General features: G+C 40.5%; 1 protein-coding gene across 3 annotated transcripts in view; it reads right to left on the bottom strand.

The window, feature by feature from the left end:
* Positions 1-24,854, bottom strand: part of MTUS2 (microtubule associated scaffold protein 2) — a 574,434-nt gene that overhangs the window by 160,667 nt on the left and 388,913 nt on the right. For 2 of the 3 annotated variants that reach the window (XM_082700954.1, XM_082700955.1), the window contains exon 6: positions 23,249-23,409. In XM_082700954.1, the coding sequence (XP_082557080.1) occupies positions 23,249-23,409 (161 nt within the window). Of the gene's footprint in view, positions 1-23,247; positions 23,410-24,854 lie in introns of all 3 variants that reach the window. The other variant, XM_082700956.1, reaches the window with a different exon arrangement.

The raw sequence follows: 24,854 nt of genomic DNA, 5'->3' as shown, positions 1-24,854 counted from the left end.
ATGATTCTGAAGTGTACTGTGGGCTCTCACCTAAATCTAAGATGGCTGAGCATCTAGGAATGCCAGAGTGGGTTGTGGTCTCGTGATTTTTCCTCCTGTCCCTCTGGGCAGTCTCTCTCTTCTTCACTGCAGCTTCCACCTTTGCCTGTACTGGAGGAAAGCTGCCCCAGAGTCTCAGCTTTCTCCCATCCACTCCTCTGGATGTTCTCAACTGCTCAGTAGGCTTGCATTCCTAAGTTGCCCATGCTGTTGGACATCAATTCTGTCATTTCCAATCCAGATGGGCCCAGACATCTTTCCTGAGATCCAGACCTGTTTTTAGCTGCCAACTAGACATTACTACAAGCTACTAGAAGACCAGGTCACCATGCCCCACCTGGAACAAATTTTCTTCTTCTCAAATACTCCTCTTCCTAGATTTTGTTTCCTGGTCAGTCATTCCCCTGGTTACCGAAACCAGAAGCCAGCAAGTCCTCTTCTCTGTGCTCCATCAGCCATTACTTGTCTGTCCCATAAAGCAGCTCCTGAATCAAGCCTGGTTCCCATTCCCACTTTTTACCCTAGCTCAGTTCTCATCATTTCTCACTGGGACAGCTGGAAATATGTAAGTGATTCCTCAGTCCCCTCTCTCACCATCTTCATATTTACCTGGCTCATCCTTCTTACCAGTACCAGGAATATCTTTCTCAATCATTACGGAGGCTCCATGATTTTCCTTTTAAAGCCTTTCTAAAGCTTTCCATGGTCTTCACTAGAGAGTCCCAACTCAACGGCATGGAGTACACAAGCTCCAGAGTTCTGCTTCCTCTGCCATGGGCCCCTGCAGTGACAGTAATTTCCATGGGACATCCTGTCTTCACCTGGGCTGTTGTCTCTGGCTGGAGCACCAGATCTCTCCTTTGTCAGCTTTGGCCCATTCCTGATCATCCTCAGATTCAGCTCACCTCTTTTCATTGAAGGCTTCTGTATTATTCCCTGTTGCCACTGGGACAGATGACCACAAACGAGTGGTTGAAAATAACACAAATTACAGTTTATGGAGGCCAGAAGCATGGAGTCAGCCTCACTGGGCTAAAGTCAGTGCACCAGCAGAGCTGATTCTTTCTGGAAGTTTCAGGGATATATCTATTTCCTTGTATTTTTTAGCTTCCAGTGTTTCTTCATGTGTGGCCACCTCGACCATCAAGGCATAGCACTCCAATCTCTGCTTCCGTCCTCACATCTCCTTCTCTAATGGCTCCCACCTTCTGCTTATCAGGACCCCGGTGATTACAGGGGTCCATCTAGCTAATTCAGGATGGTCTCCCCATCTTAAGACACTTAACTTAAGCACAGTTGGAAAGCCCTAGTGGTCACGGAAGGTAATACTCAGCGGTTCCAGTGACTAGGGCATTATTTAACCCATGATAATATCTTCTGTGTCTAACTGAATGAATAAATGAGGAAACTCTTTTTAACTTGCCAAAAGCACACTAATTTCTTGGTCCTTCCTAGTCTCCTGAGTCCCTATCACTTCTTTATGAAGCTTTCCTTATTTTCTCAACTCCTTTTGAATATTTGTCTTTCCTTAAACCCTGTTCAGCCTTCCCTATTTTCTTTCCCCTAGTGCAGACTACATACCTCTAGTAGACATCTCCTGTTTGGCCTGATCAGCTTCTTTTAAAGCACCCATGCTCACATAAGGGGGACTAAATGGAGGGGGACTAACACTTCCCTCCTCATGGGCCATGTGAGGTATGTGTTGAGCTGGGGGCGGGGGGCGGGGGGGGCGTGCGCTGACACACCTGGATCTGGAGGGGGGCCTGTGACCCAGGCCTGCCCAGTCAGAGCTCTGCATCACATTGGCGTGATAGACCATCCTGGTTTGAGAAGGAAAACAAAACCCAGATTGAAATAATGAGAGCCTTTAATTTAGAAATTTTGCTGGAATTACTAGAAAAGGATTCTTTTTTTGCTAGATGCCTGAACTGGTAGGATGTAAGCCTGAGCTTCCCTTGACTATCTCTGACTCTGTTTAGGAAGAGCCTTTATGAGGCACCAGCCAAGAGAGGGGAACATAGGGACAGGAGACAAAAACAACAACAACAACAACAACAACAACAAAAATTCATGATGTCATTGTTTAAGGATCTGGGTACAGATCCTTATCACATTAGTAATATCACCTGAACTTTTCAGTTACGTGATCCCAAATCCTTCTGACCTTTTGCATTCTTTTTTGGGTAAGCCAGTTTGATTAGGTTTTGGGGACTTGCAATCAGGCAAGGCCTGAGAAGGTCCACTGGAGAAAACAGCTCCTTAACAGATCTATATATGCTCATTTCTTATGGGTTCATAATTGGTCAAAGCTAATTCTTGTGTACCTCAGGCACCTAGAGACTCAAGAGCTATATAAAAGAACATATGTATACAAAATCCAGAGCCCTCTCGTGCTTTGGGGGAGAAAGGAAGAAGACACCAGGAGGGGGAAGAAATGCCAGCCTCATTGGAATCAAAGGATGAGATCACAGTTTTGATTTGAAGCCCTGTTACTGATCAGATCCACCCCAGACAATGCCTGTACATTCAAATGGTCTTAAAGTATTAATGCCATACACAGAATGCAGCAAAAAGCCTCCCAAAGGTCTAAGTTGAAGGCTTCTGTCTGGCAATCCATATACAGTTGCTCAGGGGAAAAAAACAAGAAAAATAGTGTAAAAGCTCAGTTTCTCACGTGGACAAGACCCTCCACAGTGACATGAGTGACTATTGCAGCTGCGGGGAGAAGATCCATTTGGTGTTTTATTCCTGAGCTGGACATCATAAAAATAACTAACACCTCATTCATCATGGGTGCTTAAGGCAGAGACCACTAGTCAGGCTGCCTGGGAGTCACGAGAATATGAGGAAGGCTGCCCCGTGGAGAATGATGGGCTTGCTCTGAGAATGAGGTTGGTATCTTAGAAACAAAATATGATGGCAAATGACAGTGGGTCACTCAGAGCACCTTGAAATGGGGAAAAAAGAGATTTAAGATAATGGTTAGAAGAATGCTATATATGTTTTCATAAAACTGAATAAGCACGTTGAAAAAACTCAAAGGGGATTTTTACAGGCTCTGAACCTCACACACAAGAGGCCACATGTGCGTGTGAGTCAATCTCAGTATAAGGAAGGAAAGACAGGAAACAAAAAAGGATAAAGAAATTTACAGAGCAACAGACTTTATCTCCCACCTGTCTGACATTCACACACTATGCACTTGTCAAAGCTGACCCACTCCCAGACAAGGAACATGCAAAACCATGGAAGGAAGGTGGAGAGGAGCCAGAAGAAAACTGAAATGCGAATGTGGCGACAGCGCAAGTAATTATTATAGAGCCAGTGTAACCGAAAAGAGGTAAATAGGGAAAAAACGAAGGATGCAATCATGGAGCAGGGATTCTACTGTTACTCATGAGACAAATGGAATGTGGGAACATTTCAAGGGAAGATTTATAGAGTTTGAATAGAATCAAGCATAAAAACATTAGATAGGAATGTACCACATAATATATTGCCCCGTCCCGTCCCCAACATAGGCTTCCTCATTCATTATTAAGCACCAGATACACATCAGGCACTGTTCCAGTGAAAGTCAGTGGGATGAGCTGTCTTGGAGGTTATACTTCCATTGAATGTACATATTCATGTTTATAAATGCTGGGAACTAGTTTGCAGTTGCTTCCACGTGTATTATTTCACTTTACCCCATTTCTAAACTCTGTTGCTGTTGCTGCTGGTATCATTACTTTGCAAACGAAGAAAGTGAAGGTATGGAGGTTGTAACCTGTCCCCATTTACCAGTCCATAGCTGAACCGAGCTCCGGACCTGTGACTTCCTGCTGTTATTTTATCCTGCAATTCCTTACAATGGCCCCAGTGAGTCCTGAGACATAAGGAATCCTATGGCCTGTCTGCCCTCCTGTACTCAGAAGGAAAACGAATCCGGTGAGTCTGACCCCCTGTGAGAGGTAGGATAGGGCCCAGGTGAGAATATTCAGAGTGGAGTCAGGGGAGAGGGCAGGAGCATGTAGATGCTGAAAGTCTTCTATTTTGGGCAGGGACTAAGAGACCTAAGAACAGCTCAAGACATTTGCTTTCTAAAGCTGGAGGCCAATGAATCCCTACCTCCTTTCCACCCCATGACCCAGCCTGGGGTGGGTCTTTCTGTGTTCATAGTACTGGGCATGTGGTAGTTTTAGTCTACAAACCCTCATCTTCTGAGTTCTGGGAAATCTCTTGAAGTGGTACTTGGGCAATTTCCTCCCTTCTGACTTCTCTTGTTTCCCTTTTTATGGAACTCATATTATTTGTACTCCAAATTTATATCTGTCATTCAATCAATCGATAGAATTAAGTACACCCCCCCACACACACACACCCACACACACATCCATCCTATACATAAATGTCTCTTTTGGGTTCTCTCCCATGCACAGGACACTCAGTACACTCAAAATCAAACCTGTTACCTAACAAAATGTGTCAGTCCTGCCTTCTCACAGTAAATGTGTTTTAGGGTTAAACCAGAAACGTCACTTTCATCCTCATATCCTCTCTTTTCCTCACTTCTTCGCATGTAATAAAATGCCAAGTCCTGTGAAATATAAGCACACCTCTCTCTTAAATTTAGTCCACTTCTGTTTTCATAGTTATCATAACTTCATTCAGACCGGTGTCACTTCTCTCGCAGAATTCTGGAGCAGCCTCCTTCAGCCTCTGGTCTCCAGTTAGCTCTGTTCCTCCTTATCCTTCAGATCTCGACCTAGAGGTCTCTAGATGCTGCTGTCATGCTCTGTGGCCCCACGTTTCTAATACTCTAGACCTTCTACCTGTCTACATTCCCCATTAGACAACACATTACAGGAGAATTACCCACTCAGTAAACATTCATAGACAAATGAGTTGGTATTATTCCTAACTAATTATGTTCTTCCTCTGGGGGAAATGAAATCAACCTTCAGATCTGACGGATTCCTGACATTTTGAAATCTCTTATTTTCTTCTTATTTCTTCTCCTGTACTTCTCTCTCCCTACCTAATAAACAGGCATGTCCTAAGTGAGTTACGAGAAATCCCTTTACGCACAGTTAGAAACAAAACGAGTGAAGCTCTGAATGTGACAGAAGGAAACAACCAGCTCTCCCGGGGCATCATGATACCGCATGATCTCTTAGGTCCCGAGGAAATGTGAATAAGTCAGTAGCGGTGGGGAAAATGCTTTGTATTTTTGAAACTATACAAATAGAGATTAGGGTTTTTTACTCATTGTGGCGCTTTCAGCGAGGTGAGGCTAAAAGAAAGAAATGGTCTGGATTATTTGTCTCATTTGACCTAAAGATTTACTTTCACATTAATTTGAAAGCATAATAAAATTGTGCTTTTCAGAGCTAACATTTTCTGTACTTAAATAAAAGTCCCTATCATGGTCTACTTAGAATAAGTACCCTCATGTTAGTATTCTGCTGTTTTACTCCACAGGCTCCAGCAGCCCTTTCTCATTTTCTGAACTATTTATTCCTTAAAAGATCCTTCACATTCCTTTACTCATTCATTCATCGTATATTTATTGGGTGGCCCCACTTTATATGGTACTGGCTGCTATAGATTCCAAGGTGAAAAGACAAAATCCTTTGTCTGAAAGTCCCCAATTAGTGGGACATGTAAATAAGTAATGACAAGAGAATGTAGCAAGTACCAGCCTGGAGGCCTGAGTCAAGATTTCTCTCTGGGAGCTGCAAGGAGAAGCCGGGTAGGGTTTCCCCAAAGAAAGTTACTCTTGAGCTGAGATGGAAGTATGCAGAATTGCCAAGAAAGAAAGGGTACAGTCAGGATGGGGATCATGTGCAGAGATAGAAGAGGGTACGGGCCAGCCCACTCAGGGCCAGTAGGGTGGAGTCTGAGACTGGCAGCTTTAATTCTTGGGTCCAGCCTACCTTGTCTCTGGCCCTGCCAGCATCTCCCACTTCACTAGCAAGGTGAATATTCTGTTTCCCTCCAGCAATTCTGAATTCCCCTGAAAATCCAATGCAAGGCTAAAAATTACCATGGCTGAGTTACATACTTAATATGCTACATATGTACTTGTGTCCTTTTTTAAACATGTGAAATTATAAATGAGATTGAGGTTACCAGTGAATGGAATGATGACTAATAAAAAAAAGAAAAAGGAAACAGGAAGTTAAACTGTTACTGGCTGCTGCTGCATGGAGTTTAAGTTTTCTGACTAAGGAGATAGATCAAGACTCAGTCGTCGCATGTCAATAAATATTTAAATACGTTACTTCCATTTTTATAAAATGTTCATTGTAGAAAAATGAGCAAATGCACTTTTTCTTCATTTCTGCCATTTCCTCACCTAACAACAGCCACTATGAACCCACTGAAATGCATTATTTCAGACCACTTATATGTGTATACATATATTTTTCTTAATATTATAATAGTATCAAGCACTTTCTACTGTAAGACATACTACTTAGAACTTAGTGATACTGTTTAACAAGTAATTGAAAGCAACCATTCATGAAGTCATCACACAGGTCAAGAACTGGAACATTCAGGCATTACTGGCATCCAAAGCTCATCGTGTCTCAGGCTTCTTCCTTCTCACTCGAAGCCACTATCATGCTGGTTTTGGTCATGATTCCTTGCTCTTCTTCATAGTTTTGCTACTCCACATGCAACCGTAAGCAATATCTTAAGTCTGCTAAGTCTTAAACTTTTTATCAGTGAGACCATACTGTAAATATTTTCCTGCAATTTGTACTGAACGTTGAACATTGAAACATTCATGCAGCCCTAGTCCATGGTCACTGCAAAACAGTGATCCATGGTGTGAATATATCACAGGGTAGCTGTTTGTTCTGATGGAAATTTGAGTTATAAGCAGTGCTCCTTTGAACATACTTGCTGTGTCTTTTGATATGTGTGTGTGCACGCATCTCTCATAGACATACACACAGAATTCTTTTTTTTTTTTTTTATTTGACAGACAGAGATCACAAGTAGGCAGAGAGGCAGGCAGAGAGAGAGGAGGAAGCAGGCTCTCTGCGGAGCAGACAGCCCGATGTGGGGCTCGATCTGAGGACACTGGGATCATGACCTGAGCCGAAGGCAGAGGCTGTAACCCACTGAGCCACCCAGGCGCTACACACAGAATTCTTAAGTCAGGTACAAACATTGTAGGGCAATGCCACAGTTTCCCAAAGTGGCTATGCCCATTTCCCTGTTTCCTGGCTAGACTGAAGAGGAGCTTGTCACGTACTACATCTTCACCAACCCTAGGGAAGTTCAGATTTTAAAAGGTTGCCGTTCTGATGTGTGTACATCCCACTGTGATTTGAACTGCATCCTCCTGGTTACCGATGCAGTTCAACACCCTTTTCAGATATGTACAGGACATTTGTTTTTTTTTTTTCTTTTGTGGAATATTGGTCAAGTCCTTTGTTCCTTTTTTGCCTGCTTTGTTTCGCACTGACTTGTACAAGTTCCAATATAATTTTGTGACCTTTTAAAAAGAACTTAATACGTTATTAAGTTAATAGTTATATTAAGTTAATACGTTATGATCATCTTTCAATGAGAATACTCATCTACAATATTTTTCAAATGGAAGTTATTACTAATTTGGTAGCTTAACACAAAATTGAGAGGTAGACATTCTAAAACAAGGAAATGTGGTTAAAAATACCAATTATTTTAGGGGCACCTGGGTGGCTCAGTAGGTTAAGCCTCTGCCTTCAGCTTGAGTCATGATCTCAGGATCCTGGGGTCGAGCCCCGCATCAGGCTCTCTGCTCAGTGGGGAGCCTGCTTCCCCCTCCCTCTCTCTGCCTGCCTCTCTGCCTGCTTGTGATCTCTCTCTCTGTCAAATAAATGAAAAAATCTTAAAACAAATTATTGGACATATTTAAGTTGGAAAAAAAAAAAAGAAGTTGGAGTTGGAAGTAGGAAGAAGACATTATGGGGAGGAGGTTGTTTTTTACATTAGCATATCTGTTTAGGGCCCTGATGCTCAGCTCTATTGTTTGCTTAGTTGTGTGATCTCAGGCAAGTTTCTTAAACTCTCTGAGCCTTGTTTCCTCAGGTGTAAGATGGGAAATAATAACCATAGCCTCCAACACTAGGGAAGAATACAATGGTATAGTGCATTAAAAGTGTTTACCATGGGTCCCGTGGGTGGCTCAGTGGGTTAAAGCCTCTGCCTTCGGCTCAGGTCATGTTCCCAGGGTCCTGGGATCAAGCCCCACATCAGGCTCTCTGCTCAGCAGGGAGCCTGCTTCCCTTCCTCTCTCTCTGCCTGCCTCTCTGCCTGCTTGTGATCTCTGTCTGTCAAATAAATAAATAAAATTTTTTAAAAAAGTGTTTACCATAATGCTAGGCACTTTTAAGCATGCCAAAAAACAGTACTTACTAACAGTACAACAAGTTAATAATTATTATAGGTATTTGTCTAGAATCTATAGATTATAAGCACTGTACTGGTGTATGAAATCATTAGTGAATGAGGTTGCTGTTATTCCCTTTTCTCCAGTGAGATATCCAAGGTCAGAAGGGTTCAATAATTAAGTCAAGGTTACATAGCTATTAGAAGTGTGACCACAGGGCGCCTGGGTGGCTCAGTGGGTTAAGCCGCTGCCTTCGGCTCAGGTCATGATCTCAGAGTCCTGGGATCGAGTCCCGCATCGGGCTCTCTGCTCAGCGGAGAGCCTGCTTCCCTCTCTCTCTCTCTGCCTGCCTCTCCATCTACTTGTGATTTCTCTCTGTCAAATAAATAAATAAAATCTTTTTAAAAAAAAAAAAAAGAAGTGTGACCACAACTGGAATCTGCATCTAACTTCAAAACATATTCCCTAGTTCCTCTGCTGTCCAAATTCTACATGATAGAAATTTACTGTAGTTTATTAATAAAGTTGTTCCATTCACTGGAAAAATTACATGGAGAAAGAAATGTCCAAGGTGGCTTTCATTTTTTTAAAACCTAAAGAGGTATAGCCAGTTAAAAAAAAAAAAAAAGATCAAATTTTAAAATTTCAAATAAAGGTCCTAGAATTCTACCCACCCTCACCGCCCCGGTCATGTGCAAAAACGTGTTGCATGCTGGCAGCCAGAGCAGGCTGGTCCTCTGGTGGATGGTGTTGGTCACAGCTGCCATGTGAGGGGGCTCACTCACTGTCCGAATTACCCAGAGCCAGGGCTACAAAATGGGCACCAGGTGCAAGTGAGAGCTTTGTAGTCTGCTGTCCAGGCTTGAATTCAACCCTGACCTCTGGTTTTGTTGCTTTGGGCAGATTACTTGATTTCTCTATTCCAGCTTTCTAATCTAGAAAATAGGATTAAGAAGAGTACCTATGTATCATGGGATATATATGAGAAATGAGATGATGGGTATGCCTAAGTATACAGTAAGTACTCAACAAGTGCTGACGGTTATTATCATGGTTGCTCATCACTGAGCCTCACCTCAGTTTGACCTGTATGGCATTGAACCCATGGTCCCAGCTCAGATCCACAGCATGACTTTGTGATGTTGGTTTAAGTTGCACATATTGAATAATCAGACATTCTACTCTATCCTTTCCCCAGCTTTCTCCTGCCATGTAGACTGCTCAAGAGGCAGAGTTTCTTCTGGGGCCAGAGGACTCTGTATTTCAGAGTCCCATCTCCAGTGGCCATTACTGGCTTCTCACCTACAATATGGGGCCCAGGTAACCTCAGGGAAGCCATAAATAAATGAGATGACACATGGTTGCCAGCAAATTACTTTTCTTTATCTGACACAAGCATAGTTCTAACCACATTTAGGCTTCTTGGGGTCTCATCTTTCCTCTAAGCCCTTATATAACAAATACGGCTTCCTTCGTAAGAGGAATTCTACTTGATCTTCTTGTGATATTATATATTCTAAAGTCCTACATCTTAATCAACGTCATATTTAACCAACCAATCTTCCAATAGATAAATGAATGTAGGATGTTAGAAAAAGAAGAGGCTTTGGAGGGAGACCTCAACTAAAATCTTGAGTTGGCTGCATAGTAACTCTGACATTGGGAAAGTCAGCTTTCATCACTTTTAAGAAAAGAGGAAAGAGATACTCCACAGTACTGCTCCTGTGTTTAGGAAGAGCATGAGTTTAAGGCAATTAGGGCAGAGTCTAGTACTTAATACTAGGCAAAAAATTGTAGAGATCATGTTCATGATGATGGTGGTGGTCATCAAGATGGTCAAGACTTGGGCTAGTGGAGGACTCATCATAACTAAGCAATCAATACATGGTCATCTTGAATGAGAATCAGATGTCTGGAAAGTGATTGGGAAAAGCAGGGCAAGGAGAAAGGCATCATAGAGAGAAAAGTTTGAATGAGGAAAAGCACAGAGACATAAAGTGCTTTGGCTTATTTAGGGAACCAGCAGTGTAATGTGGTGTCATGGAAGAAAGAAGGCTAAAGTGTTAGGCAGGCACACTCAGGAAGTGCCTGTGCCAGGCCCAGTGACACCATACCCCACAGGGTTAATGAGTTTAAAATGGTCACCAGTAAGACCTCCATGGACCTCCCCCTTCTTCTTCAGAGGAACATTAACCCTATCTTTTAGAGGAATGGGAATGAAAGGGAAGAACTCTGGCTGGCCTAGACCCATGGCCTCAACCACTTGTGGCCAGATGGACCACAGGGTGTCTGACAGTTACCCCGCCTCATTATAATATTAAAATCTCCACCCAAGAAAGAGTATAAACCTCATTAACATAACATGATGCACGTATAGACATTTTTCCTAAGTATGCATGTACCACCTTATGGCTACCTCTACATGCAAGAACAAGACTCCCTTTCTAAATATTTATCCTAACCCTAAACAAAAGAAACCCACTCACCCCACTTGGGGAGTCATGGCTTTGTAAGTTATTCCCCTCAACCTCATTTGCTGCAAGTAAAATTTACTCTGTGCCCCAACTCCACCTGGGGTAGTCTCTGCCTACAGCTCACCGAGGAGCAAAGTCAAGTTAGTTGGGTTACACACAGAGTCTGGATCTGTGCCTGGAAGTAGGGGGGGGACCCACTCAAAGGTCCTAAGCAGGGGTGAAACAGGATAAAATCTGGGTTTAGAAAGGTGAAAGGCTGCTGGTAGCAGTAGGGGAGAGTGACAGGGAGGGATTTAGATGCCTATGGGCTAGGCTGGTTGGGTGATTATTGATTAGTAAAGTGTGGGGTCCAAAGCAGTTACAAATATGCTGATTAATGGATTAAAAATAAAAGTCTGAATACTTTCTAATGTCCAAGAAGTATGCCATTCTTCTTCAGTTTATATTAGAAAATGGATGACTGGCATTTGTCTCTTTCTTATATTTGCATTTTTTTCAACTCCCCATGAAGATCATAATTAGTATGAGGCAGTTCACCAATGTAAGCTAGCCAGTAGAATACACAAATCTAGAGAGAAATGGAAAGTCTTAAACACTGACATGTAATTAAAAGTTCCACGTTCATCGTGCTAAGAGATCACACGACATCATGGTAGTGATTTGCATAACAACGCATTTAAAGCACCGAAGGCAGAGTTGTGAAACACATAAATGTCAGAAATCACAATGGAAAACGCAGCTCGGAAAGACCATTTGCATTCATTACTGCTGGGCCAGTTCCCGCAGCTCTTCGAGGCTGACAAGCAGAGTGGCCCAAATACCAGGTGCATAACCTTTTAGATACGTGCATATACTCTTAAACGAAAGTTGGGTTTTTGTGCCCTACTTTTGAGCATCCACCACAAAACAAAAGGTTTCACAACAGCCCACGGGGTGGCTTAATATCGAGGTGAGTCATAGCATTTTATAAAGTCTCCTCTGGGACTATGGGTTGTCCCCTAATGCTTCCTAAATGGTCTCTAATAGTCTTGTTGTTTTAATGAAGGAATTTGAAAGACAGCCAAGGAAGACAAATATTTCTTTCCCCTTATGGGATCATTCTATGGCATTTAATCAATTATAATTAGTAAACAACACTCTAGCCCACTAAACTGTCAACAGTGGATGAGGTCATCAAGAGTTCTAAAGCCAAGTGCCCTAACAACAACAACAACAACAACAATGAAACCATCCCAAGAACCTATTTAAGGGACAATTTTTGCATAATGATTAAAACCAAGGTGGCCTCAGCAATAAAATCAGAGATGTTGAAGCAGTTACAAATTTGCTGTGTCATTTCTTCTTCATGTGGTCTTTTGACTATACCATAGCCAGCAAATTCCTCCATAAGAGGTGTGCAAGGGGGGAAAGGTGTGTGAAGAGCTTTTCAATTTCAGTTCTAATTGTTAACAGCCCTAGTCCATGATTTTGAGGGGAGTGCGCCTCAGGAACCCTAACACTGACAAAGATGAAATTGCTGTTTCACCTGCATGGAATGCTGTTCCCCATCACTGCTCTCCGGTACCTTCTACTGATCCTTTAGGTCTGTGTCTGTGTGTTTTCAGCACACTACGTTGTCTATATAATATGCCTTCATTGTACACTCATTCCCCTTTCACTGCATAAGTATAATTACATAATTTAGCATGGAAGTACAACATTCTATGTTTTTCTCTTACACCCTCAGATCCACAGGGACAAAGACTGCCTGTCTCATATATATCATGATTTCCCCAAGTATCCAGCACAGCACTCAACTCAAAGAAAGGGCTCAGTCAATATTTGTTGAGAGAGCAGATGCTCAACAACCAAATTCGGCCTGTCCTCTCCCCACAGATGACTGTGAGTTGACACCGGTGTCAGAACTTGTGATTAACAGCACTTCTTGGCCTGCTGTGAGGGGCTAGGAACCACCCCACTGCCGGCCAGGAAGAGCAGCAAACAGTTCTTCTAGGACACCCAGCAATGATGAAGCAGACAGCTCCTCTTTCCAGACATTCCATGCATCATCCCAAGGTGTTTTTCTGTCTCTGTGACCTCATGCAAAGGAATGGTCTCAAACTTATTGTTTTTATTTTTCTCCATTAAAGATTCTTTCTAAACACTTCGACTCTGCTCTACACTCCTCTATCCCCAACCTACTGCAGCTCCCCTGTTGGCTTCACAATGACAAATACGTTGAAGCTGTGTTTGCAATGGAGACTCAGCCTCAGGCAGAACACAGTCAACACAATACAATAGCATGGTCTATACTGAAAAGCCCAACACAGCTTAGCTGCTTTGAACTTGCCTCCTTCAGGGGCCACTCCAGGGAGGTTTCTGAACACTCCTGAGTCAACATGAGCTTCCATATTGTGAGGTGCCATGACTCATTCACTATCAGAATAACAACATGTTCTTGGAGCTACTTCTTTTAAAAGAGCATATATCACAGGCTACAGTAAGAACAATTTTCAAATCTTCTAGAACTAAGATTCCAGTAGCAGCTAAAGTGATCCTTTCACCTGCCCTGTTTTTTCCTAAAGCAGAATATATTATTTCATCAAGCTCTTCCTCAACCTCTTCATTTAAGACATGCTCAGAAAAGAGAAGGAATATTTGGCCAGACTAGAGGGATGGCGGGAGCACCCGGTGAGTAGCTCTCTCTGGCCCACACGCACGTCGAAGGCTCAGTAAACACACACTGTAAGACTGTGGACAAAATACTTAGATTTTTAAATGATAGTCTCCCTGGAAATACTTAAACTTGTGGAGTTTAATTCAGAAATAACAATTTGCTTTTAAAATCATAAAATGGAATTTTCATAATACAAGTGGAGTTTCTGTAGCTTGCAGAATAACAGCCTCAGTATTCCCAGACCTTTTTTTCCCTCAGACAACAAGCTACCAACTGTTCCTTTTCTATATAACAACAGGAAATCCTTCCATACCTTAGGCTGAATAAAGTAATTTTATTTTCTATAATATATCATGTCAACAACAGAATCAGAATGCATATTGACCAAGAAGTAATCGATCTTCAGATCAATATTTTCAACTGCAAGTATTTTCCTCTTTGCTACAACAGTTGCAAACCAGTTTGAAGAGTCAACGAGTGAAGTTATTGATGTAAAATTATAGGGATTAAGGCACTGTTGAGATTTTGTATTTGAAATAAACCACAGAAAAACTTTTCATGAGAATTTTGAGAAAAAAGGACTATTGAAAAACCAAGGCTACACTTCCAAAACTCTCAGGAACCTTCCTTTTGCACACCCATTGATAAGATACTCAGTATTTTTTTTTTTTAATGATGAGCATTCAATCTAAAACTTGCTGTTGTCATTGCACTGATGTCTATGAGGTAATGATCATGATTAACTTAACAGGAAGATAATATTATGGGAGTGGGTCATATTTTACAGCTCCAACCATATTTAGTACAGCTTAATAGCTCACAGCCTGTGTCTGAAAACCCAGGGAAGGAAGGGTATGGGTAGACCATAGAATTATTGTAACAGGGTTGCCTAGGTGGCTCAGTTGTTAAGTGTCTGCCTTCAGTTCAGGTCATGATCCTAGGGTCCTCAGGTTGAGCCCCGTATCGGGCTCCCTGCTCAACAGAAGCCCATTTCTCCCTCTCCCAATCCCCCTGCTTGTGTTCTATCTCTCGCTGTCTCTCTCTCTCTGTCAAATAAATAAAATCTAAAAAAAAAAAAGAAAAAAGAAAAAAAGAATTATTGTAGCAGGTCTGAGAAACTCTTTGGGAGGTCACTAGCATTGTCCTACAAAGAAGAACTCAAGTCTCCAAGATATAATTTTCAATGGTAGTTATTTCAATAAAATGTAATTAATGGCCTCCACTGGAGTAAGACTATTTAAGGAGCATGGCACAGAGGTTAAGTATGCAGGTTTCAGAGTCAGACAGACCTAGCCTGATTCCCACTCTACTATACAGAAGCTATATGACCGTGGGTGGGAGGTAGTTATCTAATGTTTCAAACCTCCGTTCTAGAATTAAGTGAGGCAGAGTATATCAACTTCTAACCATCCTGCATGGTACATAGAGGATACTTGATAAATAGATCTTTAAAAAGGAACAAAAGAACAGGAAAAAAAAAAAGACTTAAAAAACAATTTTGTTACTTATATGCTTGGTATCTGAAACATTCTGCATTCTTCCAATCAGCAACAGAATACTGCACTTAAAACAAATTAATGTCAACTTCTTTGTCATCATAAATTAAACCGAGACAACTCTCCCTTGGGAGAGCCAGACTATGCATATGCTAACCATTTCCTTCTATGGCTTCTCCAAACTGTTGCTTATTGAGGAAGATTCCATCAAGGCACTCCTAGATCATATTATTTTAGTTTCAATTTAAAAAACCTCTTCAAACAATTTCTATTTAATATTGTATCATTGATTTAATTGACTTATGGCTATAAGAAATAGCTACTAGTCAAATTATGTCATGTGTAAAGCCATATTCCAGTGTGACTCAGTATTCCCATTTTTAGGAACCTATCATAAGAACACACATGCATGGGGATGGGTTCATGTAGTAGGCTTGGGCTACTCAAACACTGCCCATTCTCAGGAAGGGCCTGTTTTAATAGACTGGCCCTTGGCCGGCTCCTGCAAGCTGAGCCTTTGGAATGTTCTGACTGATAAAGTGTTCTCTAAGCCTTCATGAAGCCTTGAGTCACACTCCACCAGTTTGCCTAGATGGTTTGCACATTCAGTAGGTGGTACATCTCTGTGACTGACCCATAATAAAAACCCTGTACAATCAGGCTCGCGTGCTATGCTATTACACATCACTGTGGGAGCAATTAAACACATCCGTGATATTCCACTGAAGGGATTCTTGGAAGCTTGTGTCTGGTTTCTTCTGAATTCTGCCCCATGAATTTTCTCCCTTTGCTTTTTCTTCTCTCCTCTCCCTCCCCTCTTTTCTTTTCTTTCCTTCCTCCTTCCTTCCTTCTTTCTTTCTTCTCTGGATCCTTTCACTGCTATAAATTGTAACAAGAAATAAAGCAACCTCTGGGTCCAGTGAGTACTTCTAGGAAATCATCAAGCCCGTGGGGGTCCTGACAAACCCAACAAAATGTGCTTTTGCAAAATAAGTTTATTGCAATTAATTGTTTCATGATATTGAAACACTGAAAACAGTTTAAATGAACAGGAGATAAACAGTTCTACAAATTAGGGTAAATCGATATAAAGTTTTTGTAATATCACTAAAAGCAGCATTTTCATATATTTATCATGACATTGCAAAACGCTTGGGATATAAAGTTACCTGAAAAAAAAGCAAGATCCAGAACTATATGTAAAGCCTCAATCTAAGTATGAAAAGTTTCCCTACTTGTACAGAAAAAGACTGGAAGGAACTATGCTCATATATATTAGAGGCTATTCATGGACAATGAAATTATGAAATATTTTATTGCTTCCTTTTTTCTATATTCTTCATGCTTTCTCCTCAGAGCAAATTATTATCCCATTTTTACTGAGTTATTTTTATATATTTCAGTGCTGAATGAAAGATATGTATGGAAGACTTCTAACAATAGAGAAAGAAGATTAAAACCGAAAAATGAAAATTTTCTTCTTATTACAACTTCTCCTTTGTTGGATACCACTCTGCTAATAGCTGTTAACAACTTAAATGATACTTTCTACACTTTTTCTATAAATGCGCAAAAAAGCATAGATGAAAAAGATCTATTTTTAGTTTGGGTTTAGCAAAAAAGAGATTTTCCGCAGCTTTTTTTCCTTTAACAACGTACTATGAACATCTTTCCATATAGAACTGTCTCATTCTGTTGAAAGATTACATAACAATCTAGTGAATTTATGTATCATAGCTTATTTAAATATTTTGATACTGACAAATATTTAGATTGTTTCCAATTTTTTAGTATTATAATCAATGTTGCAAAAAAAGTGCCTGTACTTACATCATTGCTGTCTAAGCAAGAATTTTCATGTGAGAGATTCCCAGAAGTATAAACATTGGGTTACACATTATATACACTTAAATCTTCATGGATGACAAACTGCCCTCTAAAAGCTTATACAAATTTATATTCCTATTAATGCTACTATAGTGTTAATTTGCCATATTTTTACTAATGCTGGTTATAATAAACCTTTTTAATTTTTTCTAATCCAAATGAAAATGATGGTATGTCACTAAAAAAAAAAAAAAAACACTGAATGTATTTAGTTACTAATGTTTTTGAACATCTTTTCATATGTTAATGGCTTTTATTTTGTACTTCTACTGTGTGAACTGCCCATTAATATCTTCTACCTATTTTTTCCAATTGAGTAGTATTTTTTGTCATTTGTTTTCATGTAACACTTTCTTGCAACATTTTCATTGAGTTTATCTTCCTAATTCTACGATGCCTTTCATTGTAGAAATAATTAATGAAATAATTTTACAAACATAATTAAGTTTTTATATAGTTAAATCTATCAATTTTTAAACATTTCTAGGTTTCTTTCTTTCTTTCTTTCTTGTTTTTTTTTTTTTTTTTTTAAGATTTTACTTATTTGTCAGAGAGAGAGTGTGCGTAGTGAGCACAAGTACAGGGAGCAGTGGGTAGAGGGAGAAGCAGCCTCCCCTCTGAGCAAGGAGCTCCATGAGGGACTTGATTCCAGGACCCTGGGATCATGACCCGAGCCTAAGGCTGACGCTTAACCAAATGAGCCACACAGGCCTCCCTCCAGGTTTCATATCATGTTTAGAAACGCTTTCCCTATTTCAAAATTTTAAAACTACTTTTTTTTTTTTTTAAAGATTTTATTTATTTATTTGACAGAGAGAAATCACAAGTAGATGGAGAGGCAGGCAGAGAGAAAGAGGGAAGCAGGCTCTCTGCTGAGCAGAGAGCCCGATGCGGGACTCAATCCCAGGACTCTGAGATCATGACCTGAGCCGAAGGCAGCGGCTTAACCCACTGAGCCACCCAGGCGCCCCAAAACTACTTTTTAATTATTTTATTGTCAGAATAGCTATGTTTAAGACAAAGCTGTCACTATGTTGTTCAACATACACATTTTTTAATTCACAGAAATAACTCTTAAAATCTTAAAAATTTGGACTAAGAAACAAGCTTCTCTCTTCTGAAGAAGTGACATGATCCCCTACTCTGTTTTGTTTTTTTTTTTTTCCATCCCAGATTGTTTCTTCTTTTGCTCTTGTCGTCAGGAAACTCTGGGCCTAGTTTTATCAGGGTTTTCTTTTTTTATTAATTAGAGTTTTATTCTTGAATCTGTGTTATTCTGTGCCCGTTACTGAATGCTACATTGGATCTTTTCTGAAGTTAGGAAGCAGTTAAATTTTAAATAAATTAGAAAATGATTAAATAAATAACAAAGGGAAAGTGATTACATGAATAAAAAATAAAAATCTATTATATTTAATTTAAACTTTTTCAGGTCATTGTTCTTAATCCACTTTACTATGAATTCTTGGTCTGCTAGAATTAACTGGAATCCTACTGATAAGATTATGATCTCTTGCTATCACTCTATTTATTAGTTCATAATTGTTTACCTTATTGTGAGCTTTTTAAAAACTAGAACCATTTTAATTATCCCTGAAGTCAAGTCACCCTATGGCTTAAAATAAGCACTTTGATGTTTCTTGAATGAAAGAACCAGAAAAAAGTCACTCACAAAAAGAAAGCTCACATCAGAAATCTAGTTTAAAGACTACAGCCAAAGTACTCTCCGGGTATGTTCTGTTGTGGGTATGTGTTGTATCTACAATTGTGGGTGACAGTAATTGAGCAGATGCCCTAAAGATACAAGAGTTCTGCCATCATTAGCCTAGACTCACCAAGGGAAAGAAGCAAAACACTGTAGGTTAGAAATGTTTCCAATAACATGGGTTAAAACAAGGGTTGGCATTATCTAAGTAATTAAGAAACCCAAACCCCTTGCAGTCCCAAGAAATCCAATTATTTGGGATTTAATTGTAATCTGTATGCCTACCTCCTACTTTTTAAGTAGCAGATGACACAAGGCAATGTGAAAACTGATTTTGTTTCCAAAACTAGATTTTATTTAACTTAGACATCCAAACCAATGGAATAAATGCAAAGCTAAAATTCAGTGATAAAATTTTTCTTTTACCAATTTATTGTTTCATATCCTAAGTCTTGGTTTGCTTATCTGTAACTTGTAAAATAATACTTTTCTCCCTACCTCTCAGAGTTTTAAGACAAAATTAGATTTAGTACATTAAAATGTTTTTTTTTTTTAAAGATTTTATTTATTTATTTATTTATTTATTTATTTTTAAAATTTGACTGACATAGATCACAAATAGGCAGGGGGGTACGGGGGAAGGAATCAGTCTCCCTGCTGAGCAGGAACCCCGATATGGGGCTCGATCCAGGACCCTGGGATCTTGACCTGAGCTGAAGACAGAGGCTTTAACCCTCTGAGCCCCCCAGGTGCCCCTAAAGTGTATTTATAAGTAATACAAAGTAGAAGAGAATTCCTGTTATCAAGATCACATGGCTTTCAAAAATCTGTCATGTGGTTGAAACATTTAAAAAATTAATGAAATTTTATGGGCCTCAATACTGTCACTTCCTTTCTTTCTCTCCACACCTGATGTATCTGATTTCCATTTAACTGGACTTCAACTAAAACAACCACTCTTTCAACACATTTTGCTCTATTATTACATAATACCTTCAGTATATACTAGAGATGCTAGTCAAGTCAGTTTCATGTATTCTATTGATCAGCTTCAACAATGTGTAATATACAGTGTTGTTTCATGTTCTGTAAACACACTCACTCCACCTGCCATCATCCTGAGTTACTTCGAAGTAAATCTCAGAGAGCCTATCATTTCAAACTACATCATGCTTAAAATACTAGCAGTAGATTTACATTTCCTCAGTTATCTTCAAACAAAGTTTTTTGGGCGTGTTTATTTGAACTGGAATGCAAAATAAGATCCATATTTTGCAGTCCCCCTCCGTCTCTTTTTACTCCCCCAAATTGTTTCTTGCTTCTTGTTTTTTATCATTTTTGTTGTTGTGTAAATTAGTTGTTTTGTCCTATCACATTTCCCACCATCAGGGTCTGCTAATTCTATTTCCATGGCACTATTTAATATGCTTCTCTGCCCTCGTGTTTCCAGTAAATTAGCAGTTAGATCTAGAAGCTAGTTCAGATACATTTTGCCCCCACAACTAATTCACAGACAATGTACAGATTTTCATCAGTACAGTTTATAACACCCAATTGTATCTTTTATTACCTTCATCCCTGATTCACTAGCAGCTGTGAAAAGATATGCTATCCTATCTTGTTAACCAGAACACTTTTATAAGAGAAACTTCCCTTTATTAACCATTTGGTTGTGTTGAGGTACAGACCGAACAGAAGCTGAAATGTTCTATTATTTTCCCTATCTACCAGCTTTCAAAAATAACAGGTGGTTTCCAAGCATTCTCCAAAATGACGAGTTTCTGCCTATCTTTTGTATCATTATGCCTTTGTGGATATACATATATCTTGGTGAATATTAATCTGCTGCAGGTGTTATCTTATTGCTACTCAAACTTTTTTTTTAACCAGTAGGAGCTTATTCGGTTTGACACTTGAGTCCTTTTGATAGAACTCTAGCAGTCTTTGAATTCTTCTTGGCTTTCTGGAAAGGAAAGATGCTCTACAGGTCCCCGCAGAAGCAGGCATTTCTTCATGGACCCCTGTCTCCCTCTACTGGGAAATGTATTTAGATATCACAGTCTGGGCACTGTTTATGCCCTTTATTCTTCCTAGTCTACCTTTGGAAAAGATTCCTAGAAGTGGCACTGCTAAGTCAAAGAACAAAAATGCTCATGCGATTTTATTAGATAATGCCAAATTCCCTGCACAAGACACGTCTTAGATTGTATCCCACCCATGACGTATGAGGGTGCTGCTTTCCCTGCAGCTTCCCAACAACAGATGTTTTCAATCTTCTGGAATTTTGCCAATCTACTAGGTGACATATTATAGTCCATTGTAAATTTACTTTACATTGTTCTTATTATGAGTGAGGTAGATTACCTTTTCTTTTTTTTTTTTTTTTAAGTTTTATTTATTTGAGAGGAGAGAGAAAGAGCACAGGCAGGGGAAGGGGCAGGAGGGGTGGGAGAAGCAGACTTCCTGCTGAGCAGACAGCCCAACATGGGGCTCGATCCCAGGACTCTGAGATCATGACCAGAGCGGAAGGCAGATGCTTAGCTGAGTGAGTCACCCAGGCGTCCCTACATTATCTTTGCATGTGGCTTTTTCTAAGAACAACTGCCCAAATTCCTAGCCTATTTTTCTACAACAGTGGTTCACAAAATATGACCCCTAGATCAGTAGGAGTAGCATCACCTGGGAATTCATTAGAAATGCAAATTCTCAGGCTCCATCCCTGATCTACTGAATGGGAAGATGTGTCCTACTAGAAGGTGATTTTGAGGGCCTATCATTACTTGATAAAAGCAAGGTAGAGAAAAGTATGTACAGTAGACTACATTTTTCCTAAACAATAGGACATTTTATACATGTAATATTAATAATTATTATTAATTACTGAATGAAATACTCTAGGGATAAGGCCCACTAATCCATGGTCTAACAAGCCTGACAGATGATTCTAATACCCGAAAATTGGAGAAACTTGCCTAAAGGGTTGACTCCACGTCTGTATTTTAACTTCCCTTAAACTTGCCTAATTATTTTCTATTGAAACTAAGGCCAAACGGTTAGTACACTGGAACTGAGAGAGTCAAACACCATGTGGCATTCATACATGCGTTGGTTGGTGTATCCAACCTTGAATGAGTAGATGTTAGGGATCACTATAGATCACTGTGGCAGGCAGCGGGGATACCAGGCTAAAACAACACAGACATGGTCCCTGCCCCCCAGAAGCTTTCCTTCTACCGAGAGAGAACAAAATAAGTAATTTAAGTCTTACCAAAGAGGGTTCCAAGGTGCTACTGCATCCTAGAGCAAGGGGCTCCTGCTAGTCTTGCGGTCAGGGAAATGCAAATTAAATGAACATTGAGGTAGTATTCTATTCCCATCAGATGGACAAAGGATCACACCTATTCCTTACAGGGATATGGGCAGACATGTAAACCACTACAACAACTCTGAGAAAGAATCGAGCATTACCTATCAATGCATCAAACACAGCCATCCATTCCCAGGAATCAGTCACCAGAAAGAACGCCTCTCGTTCAAGGCCATTTGCTGCAGCATTGTTCATAGGGGCAAAGCTAGTTACAGAGTGAATGTCCACAGTGGGGACATATGAAACATCATGTTATATCCACACCAGGCAGCCACTGAAAAGAATGAGCCACACCATGATTTGAAGGTGTTTCTATGATGTACTCTTTGAATAAAGAAAGCAACATGTAGAAAAGTGGGGATAATAAATCCTCAGTTTTAGAAACTCCCATAGGCCCACATGTGTATGCTGTACATGATTATTTGAGGATAGAAGAAAAATACGGAAGACTAGATACCAATATGGATCAGCCTTCTACAGTGGATGAAGGCTCAACATACGTCTTCCCCTCTTCTTTGTGTACTTTCCTATCGTGCAAGAAGGTGGAAGGCTCAGAATTGCAAGCTCGGGCACCCCGCAGACAAACAGATGTACTTGGGTGAGATGGGGGCCACATGTAGGCTGCCTCGACAAGCTTTGTTACACCTTTGCACCAGCTGACAACCCTGCTTCAGGTCACTGGCTTCATGGGTGTGGAGGGGCAAGTCATCCCTTCTGCTGGCCTGGATCCAGCAGAAACAGCTTGGTTCTGGAGTCCTTCTCAGGTAGCTGCTACTCCTTGGATCCCAGCTTTGGAGGCATGAGCCTGGAGCCAGGGGTGTGGAACAGAACTCCCAGATCCCTGGCCAGCAGCTCGTGTGGGGTTCCATGACTCACCCCTGGAGGTGAAGTTGGAAGCTTGGTGCTATAGTCCTTCCAGTGATTTCATCCACGTGGGGCTCCAGAACCAAATGCCAATCTGCCCTAAATTGGTTTGATTCTTCTTTTTTTTTTCTCCTTGCAATCAAACTACATGATTCAATGGGTTACCAGCTGGGGGAGGAGTGACAGTTGTGAGAATTTAAACATACGAACATAAGAAAGTACCTTGAAAATAGTGGTATATTGTTGTTATTAATTTAAATGCCATTTAAAACTCATCTGTCATTCCATCTAAGTAACTGATGTACAGGGGGTGGGGGGGCTTTGAAAAGACTCTTTAATGTAGGAAAGGCACTCCACTGTGGGGTTTCTCCAGGGCACACAGTCTTACCAGCGGGTGTAGATGTGGATTTTGGTGCCGGAAGCAAACTCCTGCGGGGTGTTGTCACACTGGGGGTTGCTGGAGGGGCCGCCCGGCTGGCCCCCTTGGGTGTGTCTTTGGAAGGCAGAGCTGCCTTCAGAACCGGCTGGTCTTCATTCCCAAAGGTTGACCCTGTGGGAGGCAGACAGTGTGTTAATTATAACCTCATGAAAAATGGATGGACCCTTCTTGCCATGTGCAATTGCCAGCCAATCCCAACGCCGTCATCTGCTTTAGAGCTTGATCTGACTCTTGGTGAGTGGCCTTGAAAAACGTTTCTCTGGGACCAGAAGTGGAGAAGAGCTCCCTTTAATCACCACAGCAAAGTCTGTCATTCAAATCCTCTGTGCAAGGGACACCACAAAAGACAAAAGCAGCCTCTGAAGATTTTATACGTGTATGTGCATACACACACGCACACATCCTGACACACACACACACAATTTGCTTATGTGGATGTGTAACTGTACATATGTACAATGTGCATTTATTTGATAACTCACAGAAGATGAGCAGTCCTATTTTTGAAAACCAGTGTGTGTGACCCAGGAGAGGTGAGAGTAAGAAAAAAGACTCGTGCATGGGCCGCTGCTCCAAGAAGCTTATGGAGAACATCCTGACTTGCAAGTTATTTGACCTTTAGAACAAGAGGCTTGGGGTAAAGGTAGAAGGGTATGGAGCATGGGGACAGAGAATCTCTCTGACACCCATGAAGTTTTTTGCCTGAAAAGCTGAGGTGTCACCAAACTGTGAAGCCCTGAATTAGAGCCTAGCTTATTGCAAAGGCATACGATGCCTATTGATATTTCAGTTTACTATTCAGTATAGAAACAGACTCTATGTCTAAGGACAGTTTGTTTACAAAGGACTGCTCTGACACTCTGAACATATGGCATACTGGGATATGTGTCAGGTTTAAATGCACAAGGCCCCAAGTTTTCTTCCAGATCTTTCCAAACCTACTGTGGCTTATACATCTGTCATCTCTTAAAGACAATGACACCATCATCTATTCCCTGTTAAAGGATCAGTCTTTTAAGTATACCTCTGTGTACAGCTGAAAGGCCTAACGCACGAAATTAAGCTTGAATGTATTGGAACCACGGCTTGTTTGGAATTAAACTATCCAGTTAGAAATGTGACCATCTACCGTGGAAAATATGCAATGACAGCTGGAAGAAGTATACAGAATTTTAGCAAAAGATTAAATTTTTTGTTTTCATCATTTTAAAAGGATAGGCATAACATTTTATTTAGATAGGGCCTGCATTAAATGATAACATTATTCAAATGGCTTTAATATTCAAAACATCCAGGAATTTTATTCAATCACTTAGTGTAAGAGATTACTGATTTCCTCCCTCTGAAGACCTGAAAGTCCATTTAAAATCGGTGAGATTTGTTTTGTTTCTAAAGAAAAGCATATTTAGGAAAGAAAAAATAAAGAATGCCCTATTTCCCAGCACAGAGCCTATGTCCTACAGTTCTTTTCAGGTCTGTGCAAGCTTTTCCATAGTTCTAAACAGGGCTCAAGAATGCATTAGATCTATGCCAACAGAACAAATGCATCGAAACTT

The sequence above is a fragment of the Mustela nivalis genome (genome assembly GCF_964662115.1).
Source record: "Mustela nivalis genome assembly, chromosome: 15".
Taxonomy (NCBI): Eukaryota; Metazoa; Chordata; class Mammalia; order Carnivora; family Mustelidae; genus Mustela; species Mustela nivalis.
This window is presented reverse-complemented; position numbering and strand designations above follow the sequence as displayed.